Genomic DNA, 25522 nt, shown 5'->3' with positions numbered 1-25522 from the left:
AGTATGGTGATGAGGTAGTTGGATGGGCTGTTTACAGATTGGCTATGTGCAGTGATCTGTGAGCTGCTCTAACAGCTGGTGCGTAAAGCTAGTGAGGGAGATATGAGTCTCCAGCTTCAGTGATTTTTGCAGTTCGTTCCAGTCATTGGCAGCAGAGAACTGGAAGGAAAGGCGACCAAAGGATGAATTGGCTTTGGGGGTGACCAGTGAGATATACCTGCTGGAGCGCGCTTTACCTAGCAGAGACTTGTAGATGACCTGGAGCCAGTGGGTTTGGCAACGAGAGTGAAGCGAGGGCCAGCCAACGAGAGCGTACAGGTCGCAGTGGTGGGTAGTATATGGGGCTTTGGTGACAAAACGGATGACACTGTGATAGACTGCATCCAATTTGTTGAGTAGAGTGTTGGAGGCTATTTTGTAAATGACATTACTAAAGTCGAGGATCGGTAGGATGGTCAGTTTTACAAGGGTATGCTTGGCAGCATGAGTGAAGGATGCTTTGTTGCGAAGTAGGAAGCCAATTCTAGATTTAATTTTGGATTGGAGATGCTTAATGTGAGTCTGGAAGGAGAGTTTACAGTCTAACCAGACACCTAGGTATTTATATTTATCCACATATTCTAAGTCAGAGCCGTCCAGAGTAGTGATGCTGGATGGGCGGGCAGGTGCGGGCAGTGATCGGTTGAAGAGCAGGCATTTAGTTTGGGGGAAGGAGAAAGTGAAGAGATGAAGAGTGATAGTAGAAGAGGGTGACAGTGAGAAAAAGACACCTTTTCATCTCAGAAGAGTTCAGCTCTACACTCAATGTGCTATCTAGAAGCTAAAAGTGGTTTTTGGCTGTCCTCATAGGGGAACCCTTTGAAGAACCCTTTTTGGTTCCAGGTAGAACCTTTTCCACAAAGGGTTCTACATGGAACCCCAAAGAGTGGAACCAAAAAAGGTTATCCAATGGGGACAGCCAAAGAACCTTTGTCAACGCTGCAGAAACAAATACAATTTATTTTATCGCCTAGTACAGTCATTCAAAATGTCTAGCTATGTCCCCATTTGACATTTTAATTTCACAGCTTTGGTGTTCTGCCATTATCACCTCTCTTCTCATCCACAGGCTTGGGGCTTTGACTGAAGTGGTTAGAGCTCATGCTGCTGTCACTTCTGACTAGACTTTTCCACTGTCAAGGGGACCAGAAAGTCACAGCAACATTGTCCCTACATTTTATTGTTATTGCTTAAGGGTCTTTGTAACATAAAAGGAATTACTTTTAATATGTTATAATTTGATTCGGTGCACAAATCCCCAAAGTGCTCATGATAGAATAACCTATTTAAACTTGTTTGGATTGTGGATTAACACATACATAAAAAAACTCCAGGTGTTACTCGGGAGATGACAATATCATCAGAAATATCTAGGGCATGTCATCCAATTTATTACTGTTGTTTTACTATATATACAAAAGTATATGGACACCCCTTCAAATTAGTGGATTCGGCTATATCAGCCACACTCATTCATGACGTGTATACAATTGAGCACACAGCCATGCAATCTCCATAGACAAACATTGGTAGTAGAATGGCCGTACTTGTAATGTCCGGGATGTAGTGGAGGAAGGAGTCAGACGCAGGAGACAGAGGGTTCAGAGTAGGCACGTCTTTAATACACCGACCAGGTGAAAAAGCAGACGCCACTCAACACAAATACCCCAACCCACAGGGGAACTAAACTGTATCCAAAAAACAGCTCACGCACACGAAACAGCCGTGACATACATGCGTGCATGACAAGTACACATAGGACAATCCCGCACAAAGAGCAGGCGGGCCGGCTGGCTAATAAAGCCCAACTAATATCCAAATTAACAACCGGTGTAACCAATAAACAGACAAGGGGGGGGAGGAAATCAGTGGCAGCTAGTAGGCCGGTGACGACGACCGCCGAACGCCACCCGAACGGGAAGGGGAGCCACCTTCAGTGGCAGCTAGTAGGCCGGTGACGACGAGCGCCGAGCGCCACCCGAACGGGAAGGGGAGCCACCTTCAGTGGCAGCTAGTAGGCCGGTGACGACGAGCGACGAGCGCCACCCGAACGGGAAGGGGAGCCACCTTCGGTAGGAGTCTTCAGTACTGAAGAGCTCTGTGAATTTCAATGTGGCACAGTCATAGGATGTCACCTTTTGAAAAAAGTAAGTTTGTCAAATTTCTTCCTGCTAGAGCTGCCCCGGTCAACAGTAAGTGTTGTTCTTGTGAAGTGGAAACATCTAGGAGCAACAACAGCTCAGCCACGAAGTGGTAGGCCACACAATCTCACAGAATGGGACTGCTGAGTGCTGAAGCGTTTAAAAATCATCTGTCCTCGGTTGCAACACTCACTACAGAGTTCCAAACTGCCTCTGGATCAACATCCGCACAATAACTGTTTGTTGGGTGCTTCATAACGTGGGTTTCCATGGCCGAGCAGCCGCACACAAGCCTAAGATCACCATGCCAAGCGTCGGCTGGAGTGATCATTGGACTCTGGAGCAGGGGAAACCACGTTCTGGAGTGATGAATCACGCTTCACCATCTGGCAGTCCGACGGACGAATCTGGGTATGGTGGATGCCAGGAGAGCGCTACCTGCCCGAATGCATAGTGCCAACTGTAAAATTTGGTGGAGGAGGAATAATGGTCTGGGGCTGTTTGTCATGATTCGGGCTTGGCCTCTTTGTTCCAGTGAAGGGAAATCTTAATGCTACAGCATACAATGACATTCTAGACTATTCTGCTCTTCCAACTTTGTGGCAACAGTTTGGGGAAGGCCATTCCTGTTTCAGCATGATAATGCCCACATGCGCAAAGCTAGGTCCATACAGAAATGGTTTGTCGAGATCGGTGTGGAAGAACATTACTGGCCTGCACAAAGCCCTGACCTCAACCCCATCGAACACCTTTGGGATGAATTACCTAATCGTCCAACATCAGTGCCGACCTCCCTAATGCTCTTGTGGCTGAATGGAAGCAAGTCCCTGCAGCAATGTTCAAACATCTAGTGGGAAGCCTTCCCAGAAGAGTGGAGGCTGTTATAGCAGCAAAGGGGGCACCAACTCCATATTAATGCCCATGATTTTGCAATAAGATGTTCAATGAGCAGGTGTCCACATACTTTTTCTCACGTAGTGTATGTTTACTATAGCTCCCTGAGGATTTCAAATGGGATTATTTTCACCATGAACTGATCTTGAGCAATAGTTTAACACACCTGCCAGAGAATACACATACATACAGTAGCCAAGAAAGTGGGTTGTGGTGTTTTAATTATACACCAAGTTCAACACATCCCACTATGTACAGATACAGAACAGATTTTGCTCTTTCAAACATGAAGTCAACAGTCTCCCAGTGCTGAGGTGATTTGATCATGGTGGATATTGAGTGAGAGTGAGTATGGAAGACTGCCAGGCCCAGGAAACTCCGTCACCATGCAGGCTAATCAATGCACTCACAAGTATGGGATTATTTGTTGACTCGTATTGAATGCAGTGTGTTTACGCAATCCTCAGAAATACTAAAGTACTAATGTTACCCAGCAGGCTGTCTCTAGCAGCCCCCAGATTGATTCACCACCTCTTCATCCCCTCCTCTTCTGATGTTTTCCTGTTCGGAGACCCCCTGTTATGATATCTGGCAGGCAGAGTTTGGACTACTTAGCATACGTGTGATAAATAAACTCTCTAAAGCAGGTCTTCCCAAACTGGGGTACGTGCAATGCCGTCGGGGGTATGACAAATCAAAATATTGGCCTTTCACATTTTCAAACAGTACATCTTTTATATTTTCCAACGTGGCTGTACATTTGAGTGATGTTTTTTTTTTCGCCTGAGTAGCCACGTTTCACTAACATAAATCAAATTGAGCCATCAAGTGTTCAGCGGAATAACAACCAAATGTCAAATACAGGTAGCCTAGTCAAATAATTAACATCCAAACACATTAACCGTTACTCTCTAGTGGGTATTCCACTAACAGTTTGTATGTAGCCAAACGTAGCTGCTGCTCATTCCGTTTGCTCAAATTTATAAATGGTTCAAATAAAATAAGGCCCACGTATGTGTCTCTATGGACCAGCTCTACTGGTAGTACTGCTACTACCAGCAGTACTACATCTGCACCTGTCGACGACACAAGTTGTTCTGCTTCCACGAGCACATCCAATGCCAGCATCAGTAACTCTACATTTGTTGTTAGCCCAGCTAGCATGGACACTGACAGTTGTGAATCTGATGCAGCCTAAGAGCTACTGCACCCTTACCCAGGAAAGCACCGAACAACAGACCATCAAAGGCACAAATATGATGAGAACTACATTGATTTGGAGTTCACTTATATTGGGAGTAGTACCTTTCCTCAGCCATAGTGTGTTATATGTGCAAAAGTACTATTTCACAACTCAATGAAACCTTCACTCTTGCTCAGACATTTAGGAACAAAACATGCCAATTTGAAAAATAAGCCACATCAGTTTTTTGAGCGAGAATTAAGACGACTTTTGAGTATTAAGACTTATTAAAGCAACAGATACCATTATTAAGAAGGGGCTAGAAGAATCTTATATGGTGAGCTATCGAGTGGCTAGGACAGGCAAGCACCATACTATTGTGGAGGACTTAATTCTTCCTGCTGCTGCAGATATGGCTGGGGATAAAAAGGCCTAGGCCTTCATCAAACACTGGTTCATGACGCATCAGTGACATGGCAGGAGATGTTTTGAAACAATTACTGCTTCGCATACAAGCCAGTGAATTCTATGCGTTACAGCTGGATGAGTCAACAGACGTGGCGTGCCTGACACAGCTACTGGTATATGTCCTTTATGTTTATAGGGGGTCAATTAAGGAAGACATCCTCTTCTGCAAACCACTGTAAACCAGGAAAACGGGAGAGGATATTTTTAAAGTACTGGACAGCTTTGTGACATCAAATTAACTTTAGTGGTCAAGATGTGTTGGCTTTTGCGCCATCTGTATAGATACCATGACAGGGAGACATAGTGGAGTGGTAACGCACATGCAAGCAGTTGCTCCCGACACCACTTGGGTACACTGCAGCATCCACAGAGAGGCTCTTGCTGCCACAGGAATGCCTGACAGCTTGAAAGACATTTTGGACACTACAGTGAAAATGGTTAACTTTGTTCAAACAAGGCCTCTAAATTGTGTGCTGTTTATCAAGGGGCAAAGTAGGGGGGTGCAAAGTATTGACACTTTTTAAAAACATTTTTACTGACCATAATTTTCACTTGTCTGACCACTTCCATGATGATGAGACGACAGGCCTATCTGGGTGATACATTTTTTTAATTTTTAAAATTCTCACTGCATGATCTGAATCTAGTATTACAGGGACTCTCCGCAACTGTATTCAATGTGCGGGACAAAACTGAGGCTGATTTAAGAAGTTGTAGCTCTTCTCTGTCTGCATTAACAAGGACAACACACAGGTCTTTCCAGCATTGTATGATTTCTTTGTGTGCAAATTAACTCAAGCTTACGGACAATATAAAATGTGATATAGCGAAGCACCTGAGTGAGTTGGGTACGCAATTACGCAGGTACTTTCCCGAAACGGGTGACACAAACTGGATTCGTTATCCCTTTCATGCCATGCCTCCAGTCCACTTACAGATATCTGAACAATTGCAACAAGCAGTTCTGTGAAAATTGAATTTCTGGATTGGGCTGCGTTCTGCATTGGCAAATCGTGCTGTTAAGACACTGATGCCCTTTGCAACCACGCACATATGTAAGAGTGGATTCTTGGCCCTCACTAGCATGAAAACTAAATACAGGCAGACTGTGTGGGAAATTATTTAAGACTAATACAACCCAACATTACAGTTATGTCCATCCTTTCATGCAAACCCTTCTCATTAACCTGTTATTCAGAATTTATGATGAACAAATATGGTTTTATATGTAAGATGGTTAAATAAAGAGCACAATTATTATTATTTGTGCCCTGGCCCTATAAGAGCTCTTTGTCACAAACTGCCTCGTGTGAAGTGACACTCATTCTTATGTTTAATACAATGATGGTAAAAAACAGTTGAGAGTGCGCTGACCCTGGTGCTAGAGGGGGTACGCAGCTGGAGGTTGAATGTGTGAAGGGGTACGGGACTATAAAAAGTTTGGGAACCACTGCACTACTCCCATCTTTCCTGAAGCTACTGTTTATTTGATTCCTTAAAGGGGCTAGTGAAAGCCCAAAGAGCACTGGACTCCATATCCTGTTTTCAAGCTCCATAGTAGTGCGTAAAGCTTTAATCTAAATATATTTTGGTGGGTGACGCTACTGGAAATCAAGTTGGTTTGATATTCATGTGATCTCATAACCCTGGGTGACCCAGAGATTTCACCCATCATGGCCAATTAATCAACCCAATTATTACCTTCTGTCCTCCAACTGCCTCCTCTCAACCTGCTCATCAGGGTTGAGGGCCTCCGCATCCACCACACACCTGCAGATAATTCACTTAATTGAAGTTTTAATGTGTTCGACCTGAACTGCTCCCTCTTTTTAGCGTGAACAGCATGGTAGACAGAATCAGGTAGACATATGGTGCACATTCAGACTCATCACCTCTCTGGAGTGTAGTAAAATGGCTGCTAGGCTTATATTTTCCTGTTACCGTGGTTGTTAATTCCAGGACAGGTTCTAAGAAGCAATACTATAAAACCATCTAGCAGCCATTTTACGACAGCGCATGCACTTGACATACTTGATAATAATAGCTTCAGAGAAACGGCATAATAAGCACACCAAGGCTTTCTGGAACATGTATGACGCATGCTGAACTTAATGCATTCAGACACACTGCACATTAATCCATAAGGGCACACAACATATAATCTACTACAGAACACTTCAAATAATTATGATACACGCCACTATAGCGCATGCAGTGGGTCACACTTTCTGCTAGGGCTGGGCGGTATCCAGATTTTCACATTGTCATACCGTCCTTCTCTCATCCTGGAATTTATGGTATTACTGGCTTAGTACACAATGGGGCACCAAAAACAACTCACAAAATCCCATTGGGTGTCTATTACCAAATTTGCAGAAGTAATAGAGAATTTCCATGCTAGCTAAATATTCTAACGAGCGCAAACAAATATAAGTGAATTGCAAAGGTCAAAGTTTTATACATATAGGTAGGAGCTACCGAATTTATGCCCTGCCTGCTCTGCTCGGAGAAGAGGGGGGGAGAGCAGAGGCACAAGAACAGAGAGGAGAAAAAATGCAAGGAAATAATAGCAGCTGTACAGACTTCTCAAACACAGCAGAAAGCGAACACTATATGATGCCCCATCTCCTCATTAATTCAACCACTTACTTAGTTAACTAGCAAGTTAAACTTAGGGGAAGCGTTAACGCAAAATTATGATATTTGTTTTTCACAATGAAAAAAGATAAAACCCGTAAGGAATGGATCGAAGTTTACAGAATAAGTTCCTGGAGTAAAATTGGAGGGTGAAGGGTCATGCTTTTTCAATTTCAATCAAGAGGAGGGTTTTAGTAAAAAAAAAAAAAAAAAAATCTAGTCCATGGGAGGGTCATGTAATTGTTTGATTACATTTTTAGAATGAGCTTTGTTTTAATTACTATCTTGGGTATAGGGGAGGGTCAACTTTGAGGGAGGGTTTAGGTCATATATATATATATATTTTGGTCAAGGGAGGGACATTTTCATTTCAGAGATGTCCAATTTTCTCCATGTAACCCTTATTATAGTTTTCAATCCCTAAGATATCTTGCTGCATTTTGTAAACACAAATGCTTCTTATTTAAATTTTTACTAGGCATTAGACACATTTTGTCCTCCAGTTGCCTACTTTTTGTGGTGTAGCCTACTTTTCTCTGGTAAAATGCAAGATTAACTTTAAAGCAAAACATTAGGAAATGTAGCTGGCTACATTATTTCTATGTTAAACATTAGAAATATGATGGCCATGTGTCGTTTTTGCCAAAAAAGACCTTGCAGAAGTTGACTGGAGGTATTTACTTAAATAAGCTATAAGTATAAAAATGTATTGATGGTATTGAAAAAAACATCCTGAGGCTATTTCCAAATACCTCAGTATACGGTATCCCGCCCAAGCTAACTTTGTGCTGCTTTCCAGTACCTTCTACTTGACTTGACTTCAGATGCCAGTTTGTATCAGATCTCTCCCCATTTAACCGTGACCTTTCCCTCCCACAGGACAATGTGAACCTGCTTCTGACTGAAGAGGAGATGTACAGCCTAATGGAAACCTTCAAGCAGTGCAAGATCATCCCTGGTCAGTCATACTGCTGCAGCTCTAGAGAACAATACATTTCATAGCTGACAGATCTCCATAAGCCGGGACAAGTATGCTTTATTTGGTACAGCACAGTTGACAGATTAATAGATCAGTACATGTATACAGAACTGTTCTCATGTGATTATTATTATTTGACCATGCTGGTCATTTATGAACATTTGAACATCTTGGCCATGTTCTGTTATAATCTCCACCCGGCACAGCCAGAAGAGGACTGGCCACCCCTCCTAGCCTGGTTCCTCTCTAGGTTTTGGCCTTTCTAGGGAAAGCCACTGTGCTTCTACACCTGCATTGCTTGCTTTTTGGGGTTGTAGGCTGGGTTTCTGTACAGCACTTTGAGATATCAGCTGATGTAAGAAGGGCTATATAAATAAATTTGATTTGATTCTCATACAGCTCTTCAAGTATCTCTGAAACAACCCTCTGAGCGCATTGAATACAGAAAGGTGCCAAAAGCTCTCTGTTTTTGTAATGCGCACATGCCTATAACAAAAAAATGTCTCTATACAGGAATCTGTACCTGTTAATGTACAGTGGCGAGAACAAGTACTTGATACACTGCCGATTTTGCAGGTTTTCCTACTTACAAAGCATGTAGAGGTCTGTAATTTTTTAAATCATAGATACACTTCAACTCTGAAAGACGGAATCTAAAACAAAAATCCAGAAAATCACATTGTATGATTTTAAAGTAATTAATTAGCATTTTATTGCATGACATAAGTATTTGATCACCTACCAACCAGTAAGAATTCCGACTCTCACAGACATGTTAATTTTTCTTTAAGAAGCCCTCCTGTTCTCCACTCATTACCTGTATTAACTGCACCTGTTTGAACTCGTTACCTGTATAAAAGACACCTGTCCACACACTCAACCAACCTCTCCACGATGGCCAAGACCAGGGAGCTGTGTAAGGACATCAGGGATAAAATTGTAGACCTGCACAAGGCTGGGATGGGCTACAGGACAACAGGCAAGCAGCTTGGTGAGAAGGCAACAACTGTTGGCGCAATTATTAGAAAATGGAAGAAGTTCAAGATGACGGTCAATCACCCTCGGTCTGGGGCTCCATGCAAGATCTCACCTCGTGGGGCATCAATGATCATGAGAAAGGTGAGGGATCAGCCCAGAACTACTCGGCAGGACCTGGTCAATGACCTGAAGAGAGCTGGGACCACAGTCTCAAAGAAAACCATTAGTAACACACTACGCCGTAATGGATTAAAATCCTGCAGCACACGCAAGGTCCCCCTGCTCAAGCCAGTGCATGTCCAGGCCCGTCTGAAGTTTGCAAATGACCATCTGGATGATCAGGAGGAGGAATGGGAGAAGGTCATGTGGTCTGATGAGACAAAAATAGAGCTTTTTGGTGTAAACTCCACTCGCTGTGTTTGGAGGAAGAAGAAGGATGAGTACAACCCCAAGAACACCATCCCAACCGTGAAGCATGGAGGTAGAAACATCATTCTTTGGGGATGCTTTTCTGCAAAGGGGACAGGACGACTGCACCGTATTGAGGAGAGGATGGATGGGGCCATGTATCGCGAGATCTTGGCCAACAACCTCCTTCCCTCAGTAAGAGCATTGAAGATGGGTCGTGGCTGGGTCTTCCAGCATGACAATGACCCGAAACACACAGCCAGGGCAACTAAGGAGTGGCATCTCAAGGTGTGGCCTAGCCCGTCTCCAGACCTGAACCCAATAGAAAATCTTTGGAGGGAGCTGAAAGTCCGTATTGCCCAGCGACAGTCCCGAAACCTGAAGGATCTGGAGAAGGTCTGTATGGAGGAGTGGGCCAAAATCCCTGCTGCAGTGTGTGCAAACCTGGTCAAGAACTACAGGAAAGGTATGATCTCTGTAATTGCAAACAAAGGTTTCTGTACAGGGGCCTCTCGGGTGGCGCAGTGGTTAAGGGCGCTGTACTGCAGCGCTAGCTGTGTCATCAGAGACTCTGGGTTCGCGCCCAGGCTCTGTCGTAACCGGCCGCGACCAGGAGGTCCGTGGGGCGACGCACAATATCCCTAGCGTCGTCCGGGTTAGGGAGGGCTTGGCCGGTAGGGATGTCCTTGTCTCATCGCGCACCAGAGACTCCTGTGGCGGCCGGGCGCAGTGCGCGCTAACCAAGGTTGCCAGGTGCACGGTGTTTCCTCCGACACATTGGTGCGGCTGGCTTCCGGGTTGAATGCGCGCTGTGTTAAGAAGCAGTGCGGCTTGGTTGGGTTGTGTATCACATGACGTTCAACCTTTGTCTCTCCCGAGTTGTAGCGATGAGACAAGAGACAAGATGCTACTAAAACAATTGGATACCACGAAATTGGGGAGAAAAAGGGGTCAAATTCCCCCCCCCCCAAAAAAAAGGTTTCTTTACCAAATATTAAGTTCTGCTTTTCTGATGTATCAAATACTCATGCAATTAAATGCAAATTAATTACTTAAAAATCATACAATGTGATTTTCTGGATTTTTTTATTTTTAGATTCCGTCTCACAGTTGAAGTGTACCTATGATAAAAATGACAGAGCTCTACATGCTTTGTAAGTAGGAAAAGCTGCAAAATCGGCAGTGTATCAAATACATGTTCTCCCCACTGTATGTATTTGTTAGCAATTGTCTGTTTACAGGTAGCTATAAAACTGCACACTATTACAGCCTTGTTTCTTACTTTGTGAAGGGAAATCAACAAGAGGCATTTCACCTTCGTAAAATGAATCATAAACTAATTGTATTTTGGATCACTGCTTGTGGAGATTAATTTTCTTTCATTTGCTCTTGCTGTGTAGAGTCGTGCCTGGTGTCAGATGAGCTGCTGCAGTACCGCCACTTTGTGTCCAAGCAACTGTTTGAGAAGGACCTGTCTGATGAGCAGGAAGAGGAGGTACTGGCTCAGTTCGCTGCCCTGGACTCAGAGAAGAGGGGCCAGATTGAGTGGTCTGACTTCCTATACCATGAGTCCTTGGGAGTGCTCAGGAAGTTCCGCACAGAGGTACCAAAACCCATCAAACACACACACTCACATACTCCCGATTCCCATGTTCCAGTGTTCATTTGGTCAACAGAAATAGTGACTCAAACACCTATTTTTCAGTGGCAATTGACGATACCATAACTGTCTAAATTGACCCAGAAACTATAACTAAAAAAAACATTATTTTAATTTCAGATGTCTAAAACGAGACGAGACAAAATCATATCTAAGTGGACTGGAAAATAGTTTTTGGAGAGATTGAGAGCTTTTCAGTGATAAGCACAATAAATATTAGAAGCGCAGTGCAGTTCTGTTCAGTAACGGGATGTACATGCCACACCTGGCACACAGCCTGCATCAGCTGGTGAGCTGCAGGGGAGAAAGTGATGTGTGGCGGCATACAGGCTCTGGCTCTGCTCCAGGGAGTGTGGGCATACAGGCTCCGCTCCAGGGAGTGTGGGCAGACAGGCTCTGCTCCAGGGAGTGTGGACAGACAGGCTCCGCTCCGGCTTTGCTCCAGGGAGTGTGGGCAGACAGGCTCTGCTCCAGGGAGTGTGGACAGACAGGCTCCGCTCCGGCTTTGCTCCAGGGAGTGTGGGCAGACAGAATCCGCTCCAGGGAGTGTGGACAGACAGGCTCCGCTCCGGCTCTGCTCCAGGGAGTGTGGGCATACAGGCTCCGCTCCGGCTCTGCTACAGGGAGTGTGGGCATACAGGGAGTGTGGGCATACAGGCTCCGCTCCAGGGAGTGTGGACAGACAGGCTCCGCTCTGGCTCTGCTCCAGGGAGTGTGGGCATACAGGCTCCGCTCCGGCTCTGCTCCAGGGAGTGTGGACAGACAGGCTCCGCTCCGGCTCTGCTCCAGGGAGTGTGGACAGACAGGCTCCGCTCCAGGGAGTGTGGACAGACAGGCTCTGCTCCAGGGAGTGTGGGCATACAGGCTCCGCTCCGACTCCGCTCCAGGGAGTGTGGGCAGACTGGCTCCGCTCCAGGGAGTGTGGGCAGGCAGGCTCCGCTCCAGGGAGTGTGGGCAGGCAGGCTCCGCTCCAGGGAGTGTGGGCAGACAGGCTCCGCTCCAGGGAGTGTGGGCAGACAGGCTCCGCTCCAGGGAGTGTTGGCAGATAGGCTCCGCTCCGACTCCGCTCCAGGGAGTGTGGGCAGACAGGCTCCGCTCCGACTCCGCTCCAGGGAATGTGGGCATACAGGCTCCGCTCCGACTCCGCTCCAGGGAGTGTGGGCATACAGGCTCCGCTCCGGCTCCGCTCCAGGGAGTGTGGGCATACAGGCTCCGCTCTGACTCCGCTCCAGGGAGTGTGGGCAGACAGGCTCCGCTCCAGGGAGTGTGGGCAGACAGGCTCCGCTCCAGGGAGTGTTGGCAGATAGGCTCCGCTCCGACTCCGCTCCAGGGAGTGTGGGCAGACAGGCTCCGCTCCGACTCCGCTCCAGGAATGTGGGCATACAGGCTCCGCTCCGACTCCGCTCCAGGGAGTGTGGGCATACAGGCTCCGCTCCGGCTCCGCTCCAGGGAGTGTGGGCATACAGGCTCCGCTCTGACTCCGCTCCAGGGAGTGTGGGCATACAGGCTCTGCTCCGGCTCCGCTCCAGGGAGTGTGGGCATACAGGCTCCGCTCCGACTCCGCTCCAGGGAGTGTGGGCAGACAGGCTCCGCTCCAGGAGTGTGGGCATACAGGCTCCGCTCGACTCCGCTCCAGGGAGTGTGGGCATGCAGGCTCCGATCCGACTCCGCTCCAGGGAGTGTGGGCATACAGGCTCCGCTCCGGCTCCGCTCCAGGGAGTGGGGCATACAGGCTCCGATCCGACTCCGCTCCAGGGAGTGTGGGCATACAGGCTCCGATCCGACTCTGCTCCAGGAGTGTGGGCATACAGGCTCCGCTCCGACTCCGCTCCAGGGAGTGTGGGCATACAGGCTCCGCTCCGGCTCCGCTCCAGGGAGTGTGGGCATACAGGCTCCGCTCTGCTCCGCTCCAGGGAGTGTGGGCATCCAGGGAGTGTGGGCAGGCTCCGCTCCGACTCCGCTCCAGGGAGTGTGGGCAGACAGGCTCCGCTCCAGGGAGTGTGGGCATACAGGCTCCGCTCCGACTCCGCTCCAGGGAGTGTGGGCATGCAGGCTCCGATCCGACTCCGCTCCAGGAGTGTGGGCATACAGGCTCCGCTCCGGCTCCGCTCCTGGGAGTGTGGGCATACAGGCTCCGATCCGACTCCGCTCCAGGGAGTGTGGGCATACAGGCTCCGATCCGACTCTGCTCCAGGGAGTGTGGGCATACAGGCTCCGCTCCGACTCCGCTCCAGGGAGTGTGGGCATACAGGCTCCGCTCCGGCTCCGCTCCAGGGAGTGTGGGCAGACAGGCTCTGCTCCAGGGAGTGTGGGCAGACAGGCTCTGGCTCCGCTCCAGGGAGTGTGGGCAGACAGGCTCTGCTCCGACTCCGCTCAGACAGGCTCCAGGGAGTGTGGGCATACAGGCTCCGCTCCGACTCCGCTCCAGGGAGTGTGGGCATGCAGGCTCCGATCCGACTCCGCTCCAGGGAGTGTGGGCATACAGGCTCCGCTCCGGCTCCGCTCCAGGGAGTGTGGGCATACAGGCTCCGCTCCGACTCCGCTCCAGGGAGTGTGGGCAGACAGGCTCCGCTCCAGGGAGTGTGGGCATACAGGCTCCGCTCCGACTCCGCTCCAGGGAGTGTGGGCATGCAGGCTCCGATCCAACTCCGCTCCAGGGAGTGTGGGCATACAGGCTCCGCTCCGGCTCCGCTCCTGGGAGTGTGGGCATACAGGCTCCGATCCGACTCCGCTCCAGGGAGTGTGGGCATACAGGCTCCGATCCGACTCTGCTCCAGGGAGTGTGGGCATACAGGCTCCGCTCCGACTCCGCTCCAGGGAGTGTGGGCATACAGGCTCCGCTCCGGCTCCGCTCCAGGGAGTGTGGGCAGACAGGCTCTGCTCCAGGGAGTGTGGGCAGACAGGCTCCGCTCCAGGGAGTGTGGGCAGACAGGCTCTGCTCCGGCTCCGCTCCAGGGAGTGTGGGCATACAGGCTCCGCTCCGACTCCGCTCCAGGGAGTGTGGGCAGACAGGCTCCGCTCCAGGGAGTGTGGGCATACAGGCTCCGCTCCGACTCCGCTCCAGGGAGTGTGGGCATGCAGGCTCCGATCCGACTCCGCTCCAGGGAGTGTGGGCATACAGGCTCCGCTCCGGCTCCGCTCCTGGGAGTGTGGGCATACAGGCTCCGCCTCCGACTCCGCTCCAGGGAGTGTGGGCATACAGGCTCCGATCCGACTCTGCTCCAGGGAGTGTGGGCATACAGGCTCCGCTCCGGCTCCGCTCCAGGGAGTGTGGGCATACAGGCTCCGCTCTGACTCCGCTCCAGGGAGTGTGGGCATACAGGCTCTGCTCCGGCTCCGCTCCAGGGAGTGTGGGCATACAGGCTCCGCTCCGACTCCGCTCCAGGGAGTGTGGGCAGACAGGCTCCGCTCCAGGGAGTGTGGGCATACAGGCTCCGCTCCGACTCCGCTCCAGGGAGTGTGGGCATGCAGGCTCCGATCCGACTCCGCTCCAGGGAGTGTGGGCATACAGGCTCCGCTCCGGCTCCGCTCCAGGGAGTGTGGGCATACAGGCTCCGATCCGACTCCGCTCCAGGGAGTGTGGGCATACAGGCTCCGATCCGACTCTGCTCCAGGGAGTGTGGGCATACAGGCTCCGCTCCGACTCCGCTCCAGGGAGTGTGGGCATACAGGCTCCGCTCCGGCTCCGCTCCAGGGAGTGTGGGCATACAGGCTCCGCTCCGGCTCCGCTCCAGGGAGTGTGGGCATACAGGCTCCGCTCCGACTCCGCTCCAGGGAGTGTGGGCAGACAGGCTCCGCTCCAGGGAGTGTGGGCATACAGGCTCCGCTCCGACTCCGCTCCAGGGAGTGTGGGCATGCAGGCTCCGATCCGACTCCGCTCCAGGGAGTGTGGGCATACAGGCTCCGCTCCGGCTCCGCTCCTGGGAGTGTGGGCATACAGGCTCCGATCCGACTCCGCTCCAGGGAGTGTGGGCATACAGGCTCCGATCCGACTCTGCTCCAGGGAGTGTGGGCATACAGGCTCCGCTCCGACTCCGCTCCAGGGAGTGTGGGCATACAGGCTCCGCTCCGGCTCCGCTCCAGGGAGTGTGGGCAGACAGGCTCTGCTCCAGGGGCCCCCAGGGAGTGGGGCAGTGTGGGAGTGTGGGCAGACAGGCTCCGCTCCGCTCCAGGGAGTGTGGGCAGGGAGTGTGGGCAGGCTCTGCTCAGGCTCCGCTCCAGGGAGTGTGGGCATACAGGCTCCGCTCCGACTCCGCTCCAGGGAGTGTGGGCAGACAGGCTCTCCGCTCCAGGGAGTGTGGGCATACAGGCTCCGCTCCAGGGACTCCGCTCCAGGGACTCCGCTCCAGGGAGTGTGGGCATGCAGGCTCCGATCCGACTCCGCTCCAGGAGTGTGGGCATACAGGCTGTGGGCAGGGAGTGTGGGCACAGGCTCCGCTCCGACTCCGCTCCAGGGAGTGTGGGGACAGGCTCCGCTCCAGGGAGTGTGGGCATACAGGCTCCGCTCCGACTCCGCTCCAGGGAGTGTGGGCAGACAGGCTCCGCTCCAGGGAGTGTGGGCATACAGGCTCCGCTCCGACTCCGCTCCAGGGAGTGTGGGCATGCAGGCTCCGATCCGCTCCAGACTCCGCTCCAGGGAGTGTGGGCAGGCTCCGGCTCCAGGGAGTGGGGCATACAGGCTCCGCTCCGACTCCGCTCCAGGGAGTGTGGGCATGGGCTCCGATCCGACTCCGCTCCAGGGAGTGTGGGCATACAGGCTCCGCTCCGGCTCCGCTCCTGGGAGCATACAGGCTCCGATCCGACTCCGCTCCAGGGAGTGTGGGCATACAGGCTCCGATCCGACTCTGCTCCAGGAGTGTGGGCATACAGGCTCCGCTCCGACTCCGCTCCAGGGAGTGTGGGCATACAGGCTCCGCTCCGGCTCCGCTCCAGGGAGTGTGGGCAGACAGGCTCTGCTCCAGGGAGTGTGGGCAGACAGGCTCCGCTCCAGGGAGTGTGGGCAGACAGGCTCTGCTCCGGCTCCGCTCCAGGGAGTGTGGGCATACAGGCTCCGCTCCGACTCCGCTCCAGGGAGTGTGGGCAGACAGGCTCCGCTCCAGGGAGTGTGGGCATACAGGCTCCGCTCCGACTCCGCTCCAGGGAGTGTGGGCATGCAGGCTCCGATCCGACTCCGCTCCAGGGAGTGTGGGCATACAGGCTCCGCTCCGGCTCCGCTCCTGGGAGTGTGGGCATACAGGCTCCGATCCGACTCCGCTCCAGGGAGTGTGGGCATACAGGCTCCGATCCGACTCTGCTCCAGGGAGTGTGGGCATACAGGCTCCGCTCCGACTCCGCTCCAGGGAGTGTGGGCATACAGGCTCCGCTCCGGCTCCGCTCCAGGGAGTGTGGGCAGACAGGCTCTGCTCCAGGGAGTGTGGGCAGACAGGCTCCGCTCCAGGGAGTGTGGGCAGACAGGCTCTGCTCCAGGGAGTGTGGGCAGACAGATTCCGCTCCGGCTCCGCTCCAGGGAGTGTGGGCATACAGGCTCCGCTCCGGCTCCGCTCCAGGGAGTGTGGGCAGACAGGCTCCGCTCCAGGGAGTGTGGGCAGACAGGCTCCGCTCCAGGGAGTGTGGGCAGACAGGCTCCGCTCCAGGGAGTGTGGGCAGACAGGCTCCACTCCAGCTCCACCGCCCTCTCTTGCTTCCTTGTAGCTAACCAGTCACCACCAGCCTTCTAGTTAGCTACCCTTTGCCTGGTTAAGAAACACAAGCTGCTTTACGAAATTAAAAACAATAACAGCATTCAGTTCAATAGCAAAACAACAGTCTAGCTATGCCTTTATCTCCCTTGAGTGTAGAAAAGTAGAATGTCTTTGAATGTCTTTCTCCCTCAACCTTCCCACATTCCCCACTGCATTTCATTTACATTCATAGAGCATATAGCAGGCCATTCTAAACTAGGCTACTTGTGGACCGGACCCTTTAACCATTCCATTTACATTCATAGAGCATATAGCAGGCCATTCTAAACTAGGCTACTTGTGGACCGGACCCGTTAACCATTCCATTTACATTCATAGAGCATATAGCAGGCCATTCTAAATTAGGCTACTTGTGGACCGGACCGTTAACCACTCCATTTACATTCATAGAGCATATAGCAGGCCATTCTAAATTAGGCTACTTGTGGACCGGACCGTTAACCACTCCATTTACATTCATAGAGCATATAGCAGGCCATTCTAAACTAGGCTACTTGTGGACCGGACCCGTTAACCATTTTAGGCTACACCTTGTTCAGTTATGTTACCTCATTAGCTAGCGATAGCTAACATAGGGCGTGTTCAGTTATGTTACCTCATTAGCTAGCGATAGCTAACATAGGGCGTGTTCAGTTATGTTACCTCATTAGCTAGCGATAGCTAACATAGGGCGTGTTCAGCAGGACGGAACATTTTGGAACGTTCAGATATAGAAATATGATCTGTAAAACAAACATGTTTTGCTGACGTGTTGCATAAGGAACAACGTCATTTCTATTCATGGAATTTCTACCTGCAACATTCAACAACGTTTTGCAACCGTTAACATTACCAATAATATTTGGTGGCACAGAGGAAAAGGCATAGAAAACAATTTATTGACCAATTTCCTTTTTCCACTACACTGACTTGGTAAATATTGTTATTTTGAGTTAATGTGGACCCAGTGACTCAGACTTGAGCAATTGGGCCAGGACTTGAGCACAGGGACTTAGACTTCAGCCATAGGAACTTATGATTCGACCATTGGTGAATCAGACTTTGTCTGGGACTCGAGTACAGGGGACTTGGGACTCGACCATTGGTGAATCGGACTTTGTCTGGGACTCGAGTACAGGGGACTTGGGACTCGACCATTGGTGAATCGGACTTTGTCTGGGACTCGAGTACAGGGGATTTATGACTCGACCATTGGTGAATCGGACTTTGTCTGGGACTCGAGTACAGGGGACTTGGGACTCGACCATTGGTGAATCGGACTTTGTCTGGGACTCGAGTACAGGGGACTTGGGACTCGACCATTGGTGAATCGGACTTTGTCTGGGACTCGAGTACAGGGGACTTGGGACTCGACCATTGGTGAATCGGACTTTGTCTGGGACTCGAGTACAGGGGACTTATGACTCGACCATTGGTGAATCGGACTTTGTCTGGGACTCGAGTACAGGGGACTTGGGACTCCCGATTTGGAAATGCGGTTAAGTGACTCTACTACATCACTGGGCGAAACCCCAATTGTGGCCGATTCATCTGTGGAATATTGACAACAATGGCAATGACGCGAGGTGCAACCCACACTACCCTGCCAATACTTTGCTGCACCATCTGGTGATTGTGCTTCTCTCTGTCTCTCTCTGTTTTTTAAAATGTAATGAGTAATATCTATGTAGGCTGAATTAGGAATTTACATGGCCAGCTAATTCTTATATAAACTCAGCAAAAAAAGAAACTTCCTCTCACTGTCAACTGCATTTATTTTCAGCAAACTTAACATTGTGTTATTGACTATACGCTTGTTTATTCCATGTGTAACTCTGTGTTGTTTCTGTCGCACTGCTTTGCTTTATCTTGGCCAGGTCACAGTTGTAAATGAGAACTTGTTCTCAACTAGCTTACCTGGTTAAATAAAGGTGAAAAAAAAAATGTGTAAATCTATATATGAACATAACAAGATTCAACAACCGAGACAAACTGAACAAGTTCCACAGGCATGTGACTAACAGAAATGGAATAATGTGTCCCTGAACAAAGGCGGGGTCAAAATCAAAAGTAACAGTCAGCATCTGGTGTGGCCACCAGCTGCATTAAGTACTGCAGTGCATCTCCTCCTCATGAACTGCACCAGATTTGCCAGTTCTTGTTGTGAGATGTTACCCCACTCTTCCACCAAGGCACCTGCAAGTTCCCGGACATTTCTGGGGGGAATGGCCCTAGCCCTCTCCCTCCGATCCATTAGGTCCCAGACGTGCTCAATGGGATTGAGATCCGGGCACTTCGCTGGCCATGGTAGAACACTGACATTCCTGTCTTGCAGGACATCACGCACAGAACGAGCAGTATGGCTGGTGGCATTGTCATGCTGGAGGGCCATGTCAGGATGAGCCTGCAGGAAGGGTACCACATGAGGGAGGAGGATGTCTTCCCTGTAACGTGCAGCGTTGAGATTGCCTGCAATGACAACAAGCTCAGTCCGATGATGCTGTGACACACTGCCCCAGACCATGACGATCCTGCTCCGGAGTACAGGTCTCAGTGTAATGCTCATTCCTTCTACAATAAACGTGAATTTGACCATCACCCCTGGTGAGACAAAACTGCGACTTGTCAGTAAAGAGCACTTTTTGCCAGTCCTGTCTGGTCCAGCGACGGTGGGTTTGTGCCCATAGGTGACGTTGTTGCCGGTGATGTCTGGTAAGGCCTACAAGCCCTCAGCACTGATGGAGGGATTGTGCGTTCCTAGTGTAACTCGGGCAGTTGTTGCCATCCTGTACCTGTCCTGCAGGTGTGATGTTCGGATGTACCGATCCTGTGCAGGTGTTGTTACACGTGGTCTGCCACTGCGAAGACGATTAGCTGTCCCTGTAGCACTGTCTTAGGCATCTCACAGTACGGACATTGCAATTTATTTCCCTGGCCACATCTGCAGTCCTCATGCCCCCTTGCAGCATGCATAAGGCACCTCCACGCAGATGAGCAGGGTCCCTGGGCATCTTTCTTTTGGGTTTTTTCAGAGTCGGTAGAAAGGCCTCTTCAATGTCCAAAGTTTTCATACCTGTGATCTTAATTACCTGATCTGTGATCTGTAAGCTGTTAGAGTCTTAACGACCGTTCCACAGGTGCATGTTCTTTAATTGTTTATGGTTCATGGAACAAGCAGGGAAACAGTGTTTAAACCCTTTACAATGAAGATCTGTGAAGTTATTTAGATTTTTACGAATTATCTTTTGAAGAGAGGGTCCTGAAAAAAGGACATTTCTTTTTTTGCTGAGTTTATGTTTGTCATATTTCTGCTGTTGGGTAGGATGTTATGTTATTTTATGCATTAAAATATGTTGGTAGGACAAGGCTATGGATGTTTGTGCACATGGTCACTGATTATGTTAACTATAGGTTAATGAGGCAATAAAAATGTGATTAAAATGAAAGGGCATTTATTTGACTAAAATGGCCCACTGTTTTCATGAGACTGGACTAAATCTAAAAAAAGAGAGCCAAAATTAACACTGCCTTGTTCGCAGAACTCGTTGGTGCGTCTGTTGAGCGCTAAGGAGAGAGACCACGTGCGGTCAGTGTTCGTGGGTTTGGACCTGGATAAAGATGGTGTAGTCACAGGAGCAGAGACCCGCTGGGCCCAGCAGTCCTGGTTTCAGAAGTTCAGCAAGGAGTCCCAGTCCTGCAACGTGAGGTGAGCATAACGCTGGTGAGACTGAGCTCATGGAGATGAGGTTGAATAGTTCATTCAATGTCTGTCACAGACTCGCAGTCAGGCGCTCCTACTCAATGTGACCCATTTCTATCCGCCTCATACTCTACAACAGGGAACATCAACTAAATTCAGCTGCGGGATGATAATAATTACAAATATTTTGTAGACTGCAAATTGACTGCAAGAAGCCCAAACGGATATAATTTTGTACTAAAACATAATACTTTAAAACCTTGCTTAAATTTGTATACAATCAAATACAGTATCTCTCTATTATGCGTGGGAATACTTGAACAGATTTCCGAAGCTCCCTTGGAGCTGATTTTACTGGTGTTTTCAGTCTTTTATGTCCAACAATAAAAAATAAAAATCTATGAAAATCGCAGGCCGCCAGTTGGGGAACCCTGCTCTACAAACAAATAACTAATATTCGTTTTTTTCATGGTGTGAGATGCTGCAAATTGACTGTGCCTGTGAGAGATGTGAACTAAAGCTGACTGCTGGGGTTTCATCTGAATTTTCTCACATTGCTGTAGATGCCTCAACTTTTAATCATATTTCAGTGCCAACAGCACAGTCTGCATTGCTGACAAATGCCCATCCTGTCTTTGAAGAACACTCAGTGGGGTCCATTTTGTTGTTGCTTGGCTGTGGTTGCCATTTCACTTTGCAAGAATGTTCGAGCCACAATAAACTCCACCGGTTCAGTTTTGGTTAGATGCAACAGGTTGTCAGTTGCTATTGACTGGGGTAACAGAGGTACAGGTGCTTGTTGTGATGTTACCCTTGTGCTGCTGGTGATAGGCCCTGGCTCTTCTCTATCTCAGTGGTCGGGCCTGCCGCAGGCTCATCAGTGAGCTTGGGATCGCTCTCGACATGGTCCTCTTTTTAAAAAAAATTTGTGCTCTTGGCAGTGCCCAGCCATTTTTGGATGTCCATGCTGATAAACGCTTAGCCAACCACCTATAATTATTCAGCTTGTCGCTACCAAAACGTAACAAAGCTAGTATCTACTAGCTAGGTTATTATTAGCTGTCTACAAAAATGAACACCTTTTTTTTCCCCCTGTGAGGAAAGAAACCCCACCCTGGGATCCGATGAGCTTCCTTAACAAGGTAATGGTGGTACCTTATGACATAACCAGGCCCGGCTTTGCTACCTTGTAGAGCTGGCCCTGTTCAGGGCTGCTCTGAGCTGTATGAAATAATTTACCTAAGCTATCTTTATTTCTATAACTCACCTTTCTTCATCTCAGTGTTGGTCTCACTGTGATCTAGACCTTCTCTCTGATACCAATTAATTCACAATAAGTGTGTGCATGCATACACTACCCTGTGTTACCCTCCTTCATTGTTATATGTCATGTAATGCCATTCCATCCTTCACAGACTCTTTGGATTGTGTTCTCCTGTGAATTGTGGGTAAGTGACACAGCACGGCATGGGTTATACGTATCTTTCTTCTCTTCGGCACATCCAAGCCCTCAATCCACAAGTAATCTCACACAACCTATTCCCTTTTGACATTCCACCCATCATTTCACTCCCCCACCCACCATGGCCAGGATAAAGTCCACCTGAGGAATAATGAAATCACAGATCAAACAATACAGGTGGTAGCTATAAAGTTGAAAGAACAATTGAGATGTCTAGCCTATACTCCAAGAGTCCTTCCTATGATGATTCCCTGTTGGTTAGATAAGATCGATTCAGTCCTCTCATTAGAAAGATCAAAAGATAGGCTTTTGTTTTTCTGTGAGAAGCTCTAGTAGGCTTCACTCGTCAGCTTTGAGGACACAGTTGTTGACGTGAGAGGGTCTACGCCCAGAACTGAGAATGCATTCTAATTCACCTCTTAGGTCAGAAGCTGCTGTTTTCTTTTTTAAAATCTTTTTTAAACTTTTTTTTTTTTTTTTACAGCTTTTGCATAGAGCTTACTTATAGTATATGATAGACATCATTTTAAGCCGGAGAATGTATAATGTAAACATAATATTAAGCCAGAGAGTGCGAGAAGATTGAGGATGTAACCAAGTGTTCAAGTATTAAGCTTTCATAGAGGTTCACAAAGCAGACCTTGAACCTTTCTCTATCTTTAATAATTCATGAGTTTGGCTGTGGCCTGGAAGAGAGCCGTTTGGTCTCAGTAACCCACTGAGACATTTTCAGTGGGAATGTGGTTTCGCACTATATTTGCACCTGACCTCTTCACAGCTGAAACAAAATACTTTTTGAAAGAAAAGGGTGTCTTGTCCTTGGCAGACATGTTGGAAACTCAATGCCACCAATTGTAGTGTATAGTGATACAATATTTCTGTCGTGTGTGTTTCCTGAGGCAGTATTAGCCACGTTGGCCCCATATCTGAGAGCAGTCCAGCCAGCTCCAGCAGTGAGAGAAGCAGTCAGAAAGATGACAACAGGTATGTACTAAATATAATTGTGTGTTTGCAGTAAGCAAGCCTCAGTTTAGAGAAGTTGGCTCCCTAACCTCTCTGTTCCCATCACCAGACCAGTGAGCTGGGAAGATTTCCTGAGGGAGAGTGCCATCTACATCCTGGCTGCACGGCCCAACAGCTTGGCCATGCACATCCGCCTACCACTATAGCCCACGAGACCTCACCCTGCCTGGGAGAGCATATACCATGGCACTATAGGGGACAAACCTGAGCAAATAGAGGAATACTGCACTACTAAGAGACTGGACAGAACAAGCCATCAACAGATCTCCTGCTTCACACCACCGATCAACGACCCACTGACAACCACCGATCAACGACCCACTGACACCACCGATCAACGACCCACTGACACCACCGATCAACGACCCACTGACACCACCGATCAACGGCCCACTGAAAACAACATTCAATGACCTACAAGTACTTACTGACAGTAAAATGACAACACAAGCTGACAACCCACTTGTTAGAGACACTCATGAAACACTAAGGATAAAAAGGCAACGGGCCATTTTCACACACAAGCCAACAATTCAGTGGTGCTTTGAAGGCTCGGGGTATCCCGGGAGGCTCACTTTCCCCTAAATCAGTGCTTCCCAACTCCGGTTCTTGATTTCTCCCAACGGCACACATTTTTGTTGTTGCCCCGCACAAATTAAATCAGATGTTTTTGTCAAGGGCTTCATGATTAGTTGACAAGTAAAATCAGGTGTGTTTGTCTGGGGCCACAACACAAATATGTACCTTTTGGTGTACTTGAGGACCGGAGTTGGGGAAACTAAATGATTACTTGATACATTCCATTTGTCATGTTACAGTCTAAGACACCTTTTGTGTGATCAATTTTGAATTGGATAAGAATGACATTGATAGCATACGACTATCACATAACCTGCTATTGGTTCAAGCATCTTATTTGGATCATCTTCTGTAATTGTATCATAATTGTTGAAAGTAAAATAGTATCTCTGTCATTGAGGGAGATTTTGAAGCCCCTTCAAATCTTGGTTGATGAACGGATAGACTTCTGTGTTAAGACTGACAGTGCAACTGCTTCCTGATCAGCACATGTACCAAACAGGAATAAAAGCTATGTGCATACGTAATATTATATATCGAGACATATGCCACATAAGTATAATGACATATATTATTATGCATTTAAAACACTATTTATTCTACCCTCCATTTTTACACTCACTTGTTTAAGATCCATTTGTTATCTTTAAGCGAAGACTATGATGAAGGTTGTGAATTTGTTGTTGTATTGGACACTAATCCAGTAGCTGGGCCTGTTCATTCACCTATAAGTATATTTGCTCCTGTACTGTAGTAGCCTTCTACAACCACTGCACATGACAAAGTGGAATACTCTGCTGCTGCCATTCTAATATTTGATTTGAACACTGAAATGTAGAATTGTACAGCTTTTGAGGGTTATTTCTTGGAATTGAAACCATGCATTTAAAAGGGATCTCCGTAGGATGAGTGAGGTTGGAGCCCACACATTCGGCCTTCATGATACTTGCAGTAGCATTGCTTCAGACTCGACTTATACATTAACTGTGAAATGTATTGGCTTTATGGAGTGGCATTACAGTTTGGGTTAGTTAGGGGAACATGTTGATACATTTTCCCACTTGCTACAGTATATCATGTTTATGCTCATGTAATGAAGGTCTAATGTCTGGTACTTGAATGCTAAGATGGTAAAGGCTGGGGAATATGTGACAGTGCTGAAATAAATGCATGGCATTAACCCTCCTAATGGGCTCTATGTATTACGTGTTTCTTTGCTAAGTGTCCAATGCTCAGGGAACAAACGTTAGTGTCTTTACTAGATTCTATTTGCTCTATCAAGATAAATGTAAACGTGTAAAACTGTAAATAAATGCCAATAGTACTATATAGATAGTGACTAACCATTGTGTCCTAAGCAGCTCACTGGAGTGTTGTGGAGTGGAGTGGCTCATTGAAACCCCTCAGGTGTTCATGTGGCGCCAGTATGCGTGAAAGGCACAGAGTGATCCACATTATTCCTGGCTTGGTGGTTTTCTAAGAAGTGGTGGGAGTAAAATGGTTACTGCGAGTGGCTACTGCCACCAACACCACTGAACACTATCCCCGGGAGTTTGTCAAGACTGCAAGACTGTTCTTCTGAAAAATAAAGATTGGATCCATCTCTAAATGGAGTTTTAAGCTTGGGTATATTTTCTTAGATGAGCGTTTA

The 25522-nt window shown here is 48.6% G+C and overlaps 1 protein-coding gene across 2 annotated transcripts in view; it reads left to right on the top strand.

Moving 5' to 3' along the window:
• LOC115123819 (PHD finger protein 24-like) overlaps window positions 1–25274 on the top strand; it is a 36055-nt gene extending 10781 nt beyond the window's left edge. Inside the window, exons 4-9 of one of the 2 annotated variants that reach the window (XM_029653186.2) lie at window positions 8242–8320; window positions 11128–11330; window positions 20647–20813; window positions 22223–22255; window positions 23173–23253; window positions 23342–25274. In XM_029653186.2, coding sequence (XP_029509046.1) covers window positions 8242–8320; window positions 11128–11330; window positions 20647–20813; window positions 22223–22255; window positions 23173–23253; window positions 23342–23438 — 660 coding nt within the window. In that variant the 3' untranslated portion in view covers window positions 23439–25274. The remainder of the gene's footprint in view (window positions 1–8241; window positions 8321–11127; window positions 11331–20646; window positions 20814–22222; window positions 22256–23172; window positions 23254–23341) is intronic. The other variant, XM_029653194.2, reaches the window with a different exon arrangement.
• Window positions 25275–25522: the final 248 nt, after the last annotated feature.

The sequence above is a fragment of the Oncorhynchus nerka genome, linkage group LG4, assembly GCF_034236695.1.
Source record: "Oncorhynchus nerka isolate Pitt River linkage group LG4, Oner_Uvic_2.0, whole genome shotgun sequence".
NCBI lineage: Eukaryota > Metazoa > Chordata > Actinopteri > Salmoniformes > Salmonidae > Oncorhynchus > Oncorhynchus nerka.
This window is presented reverse-complemented; position numbering and strand designations above follow the sequence as displayed.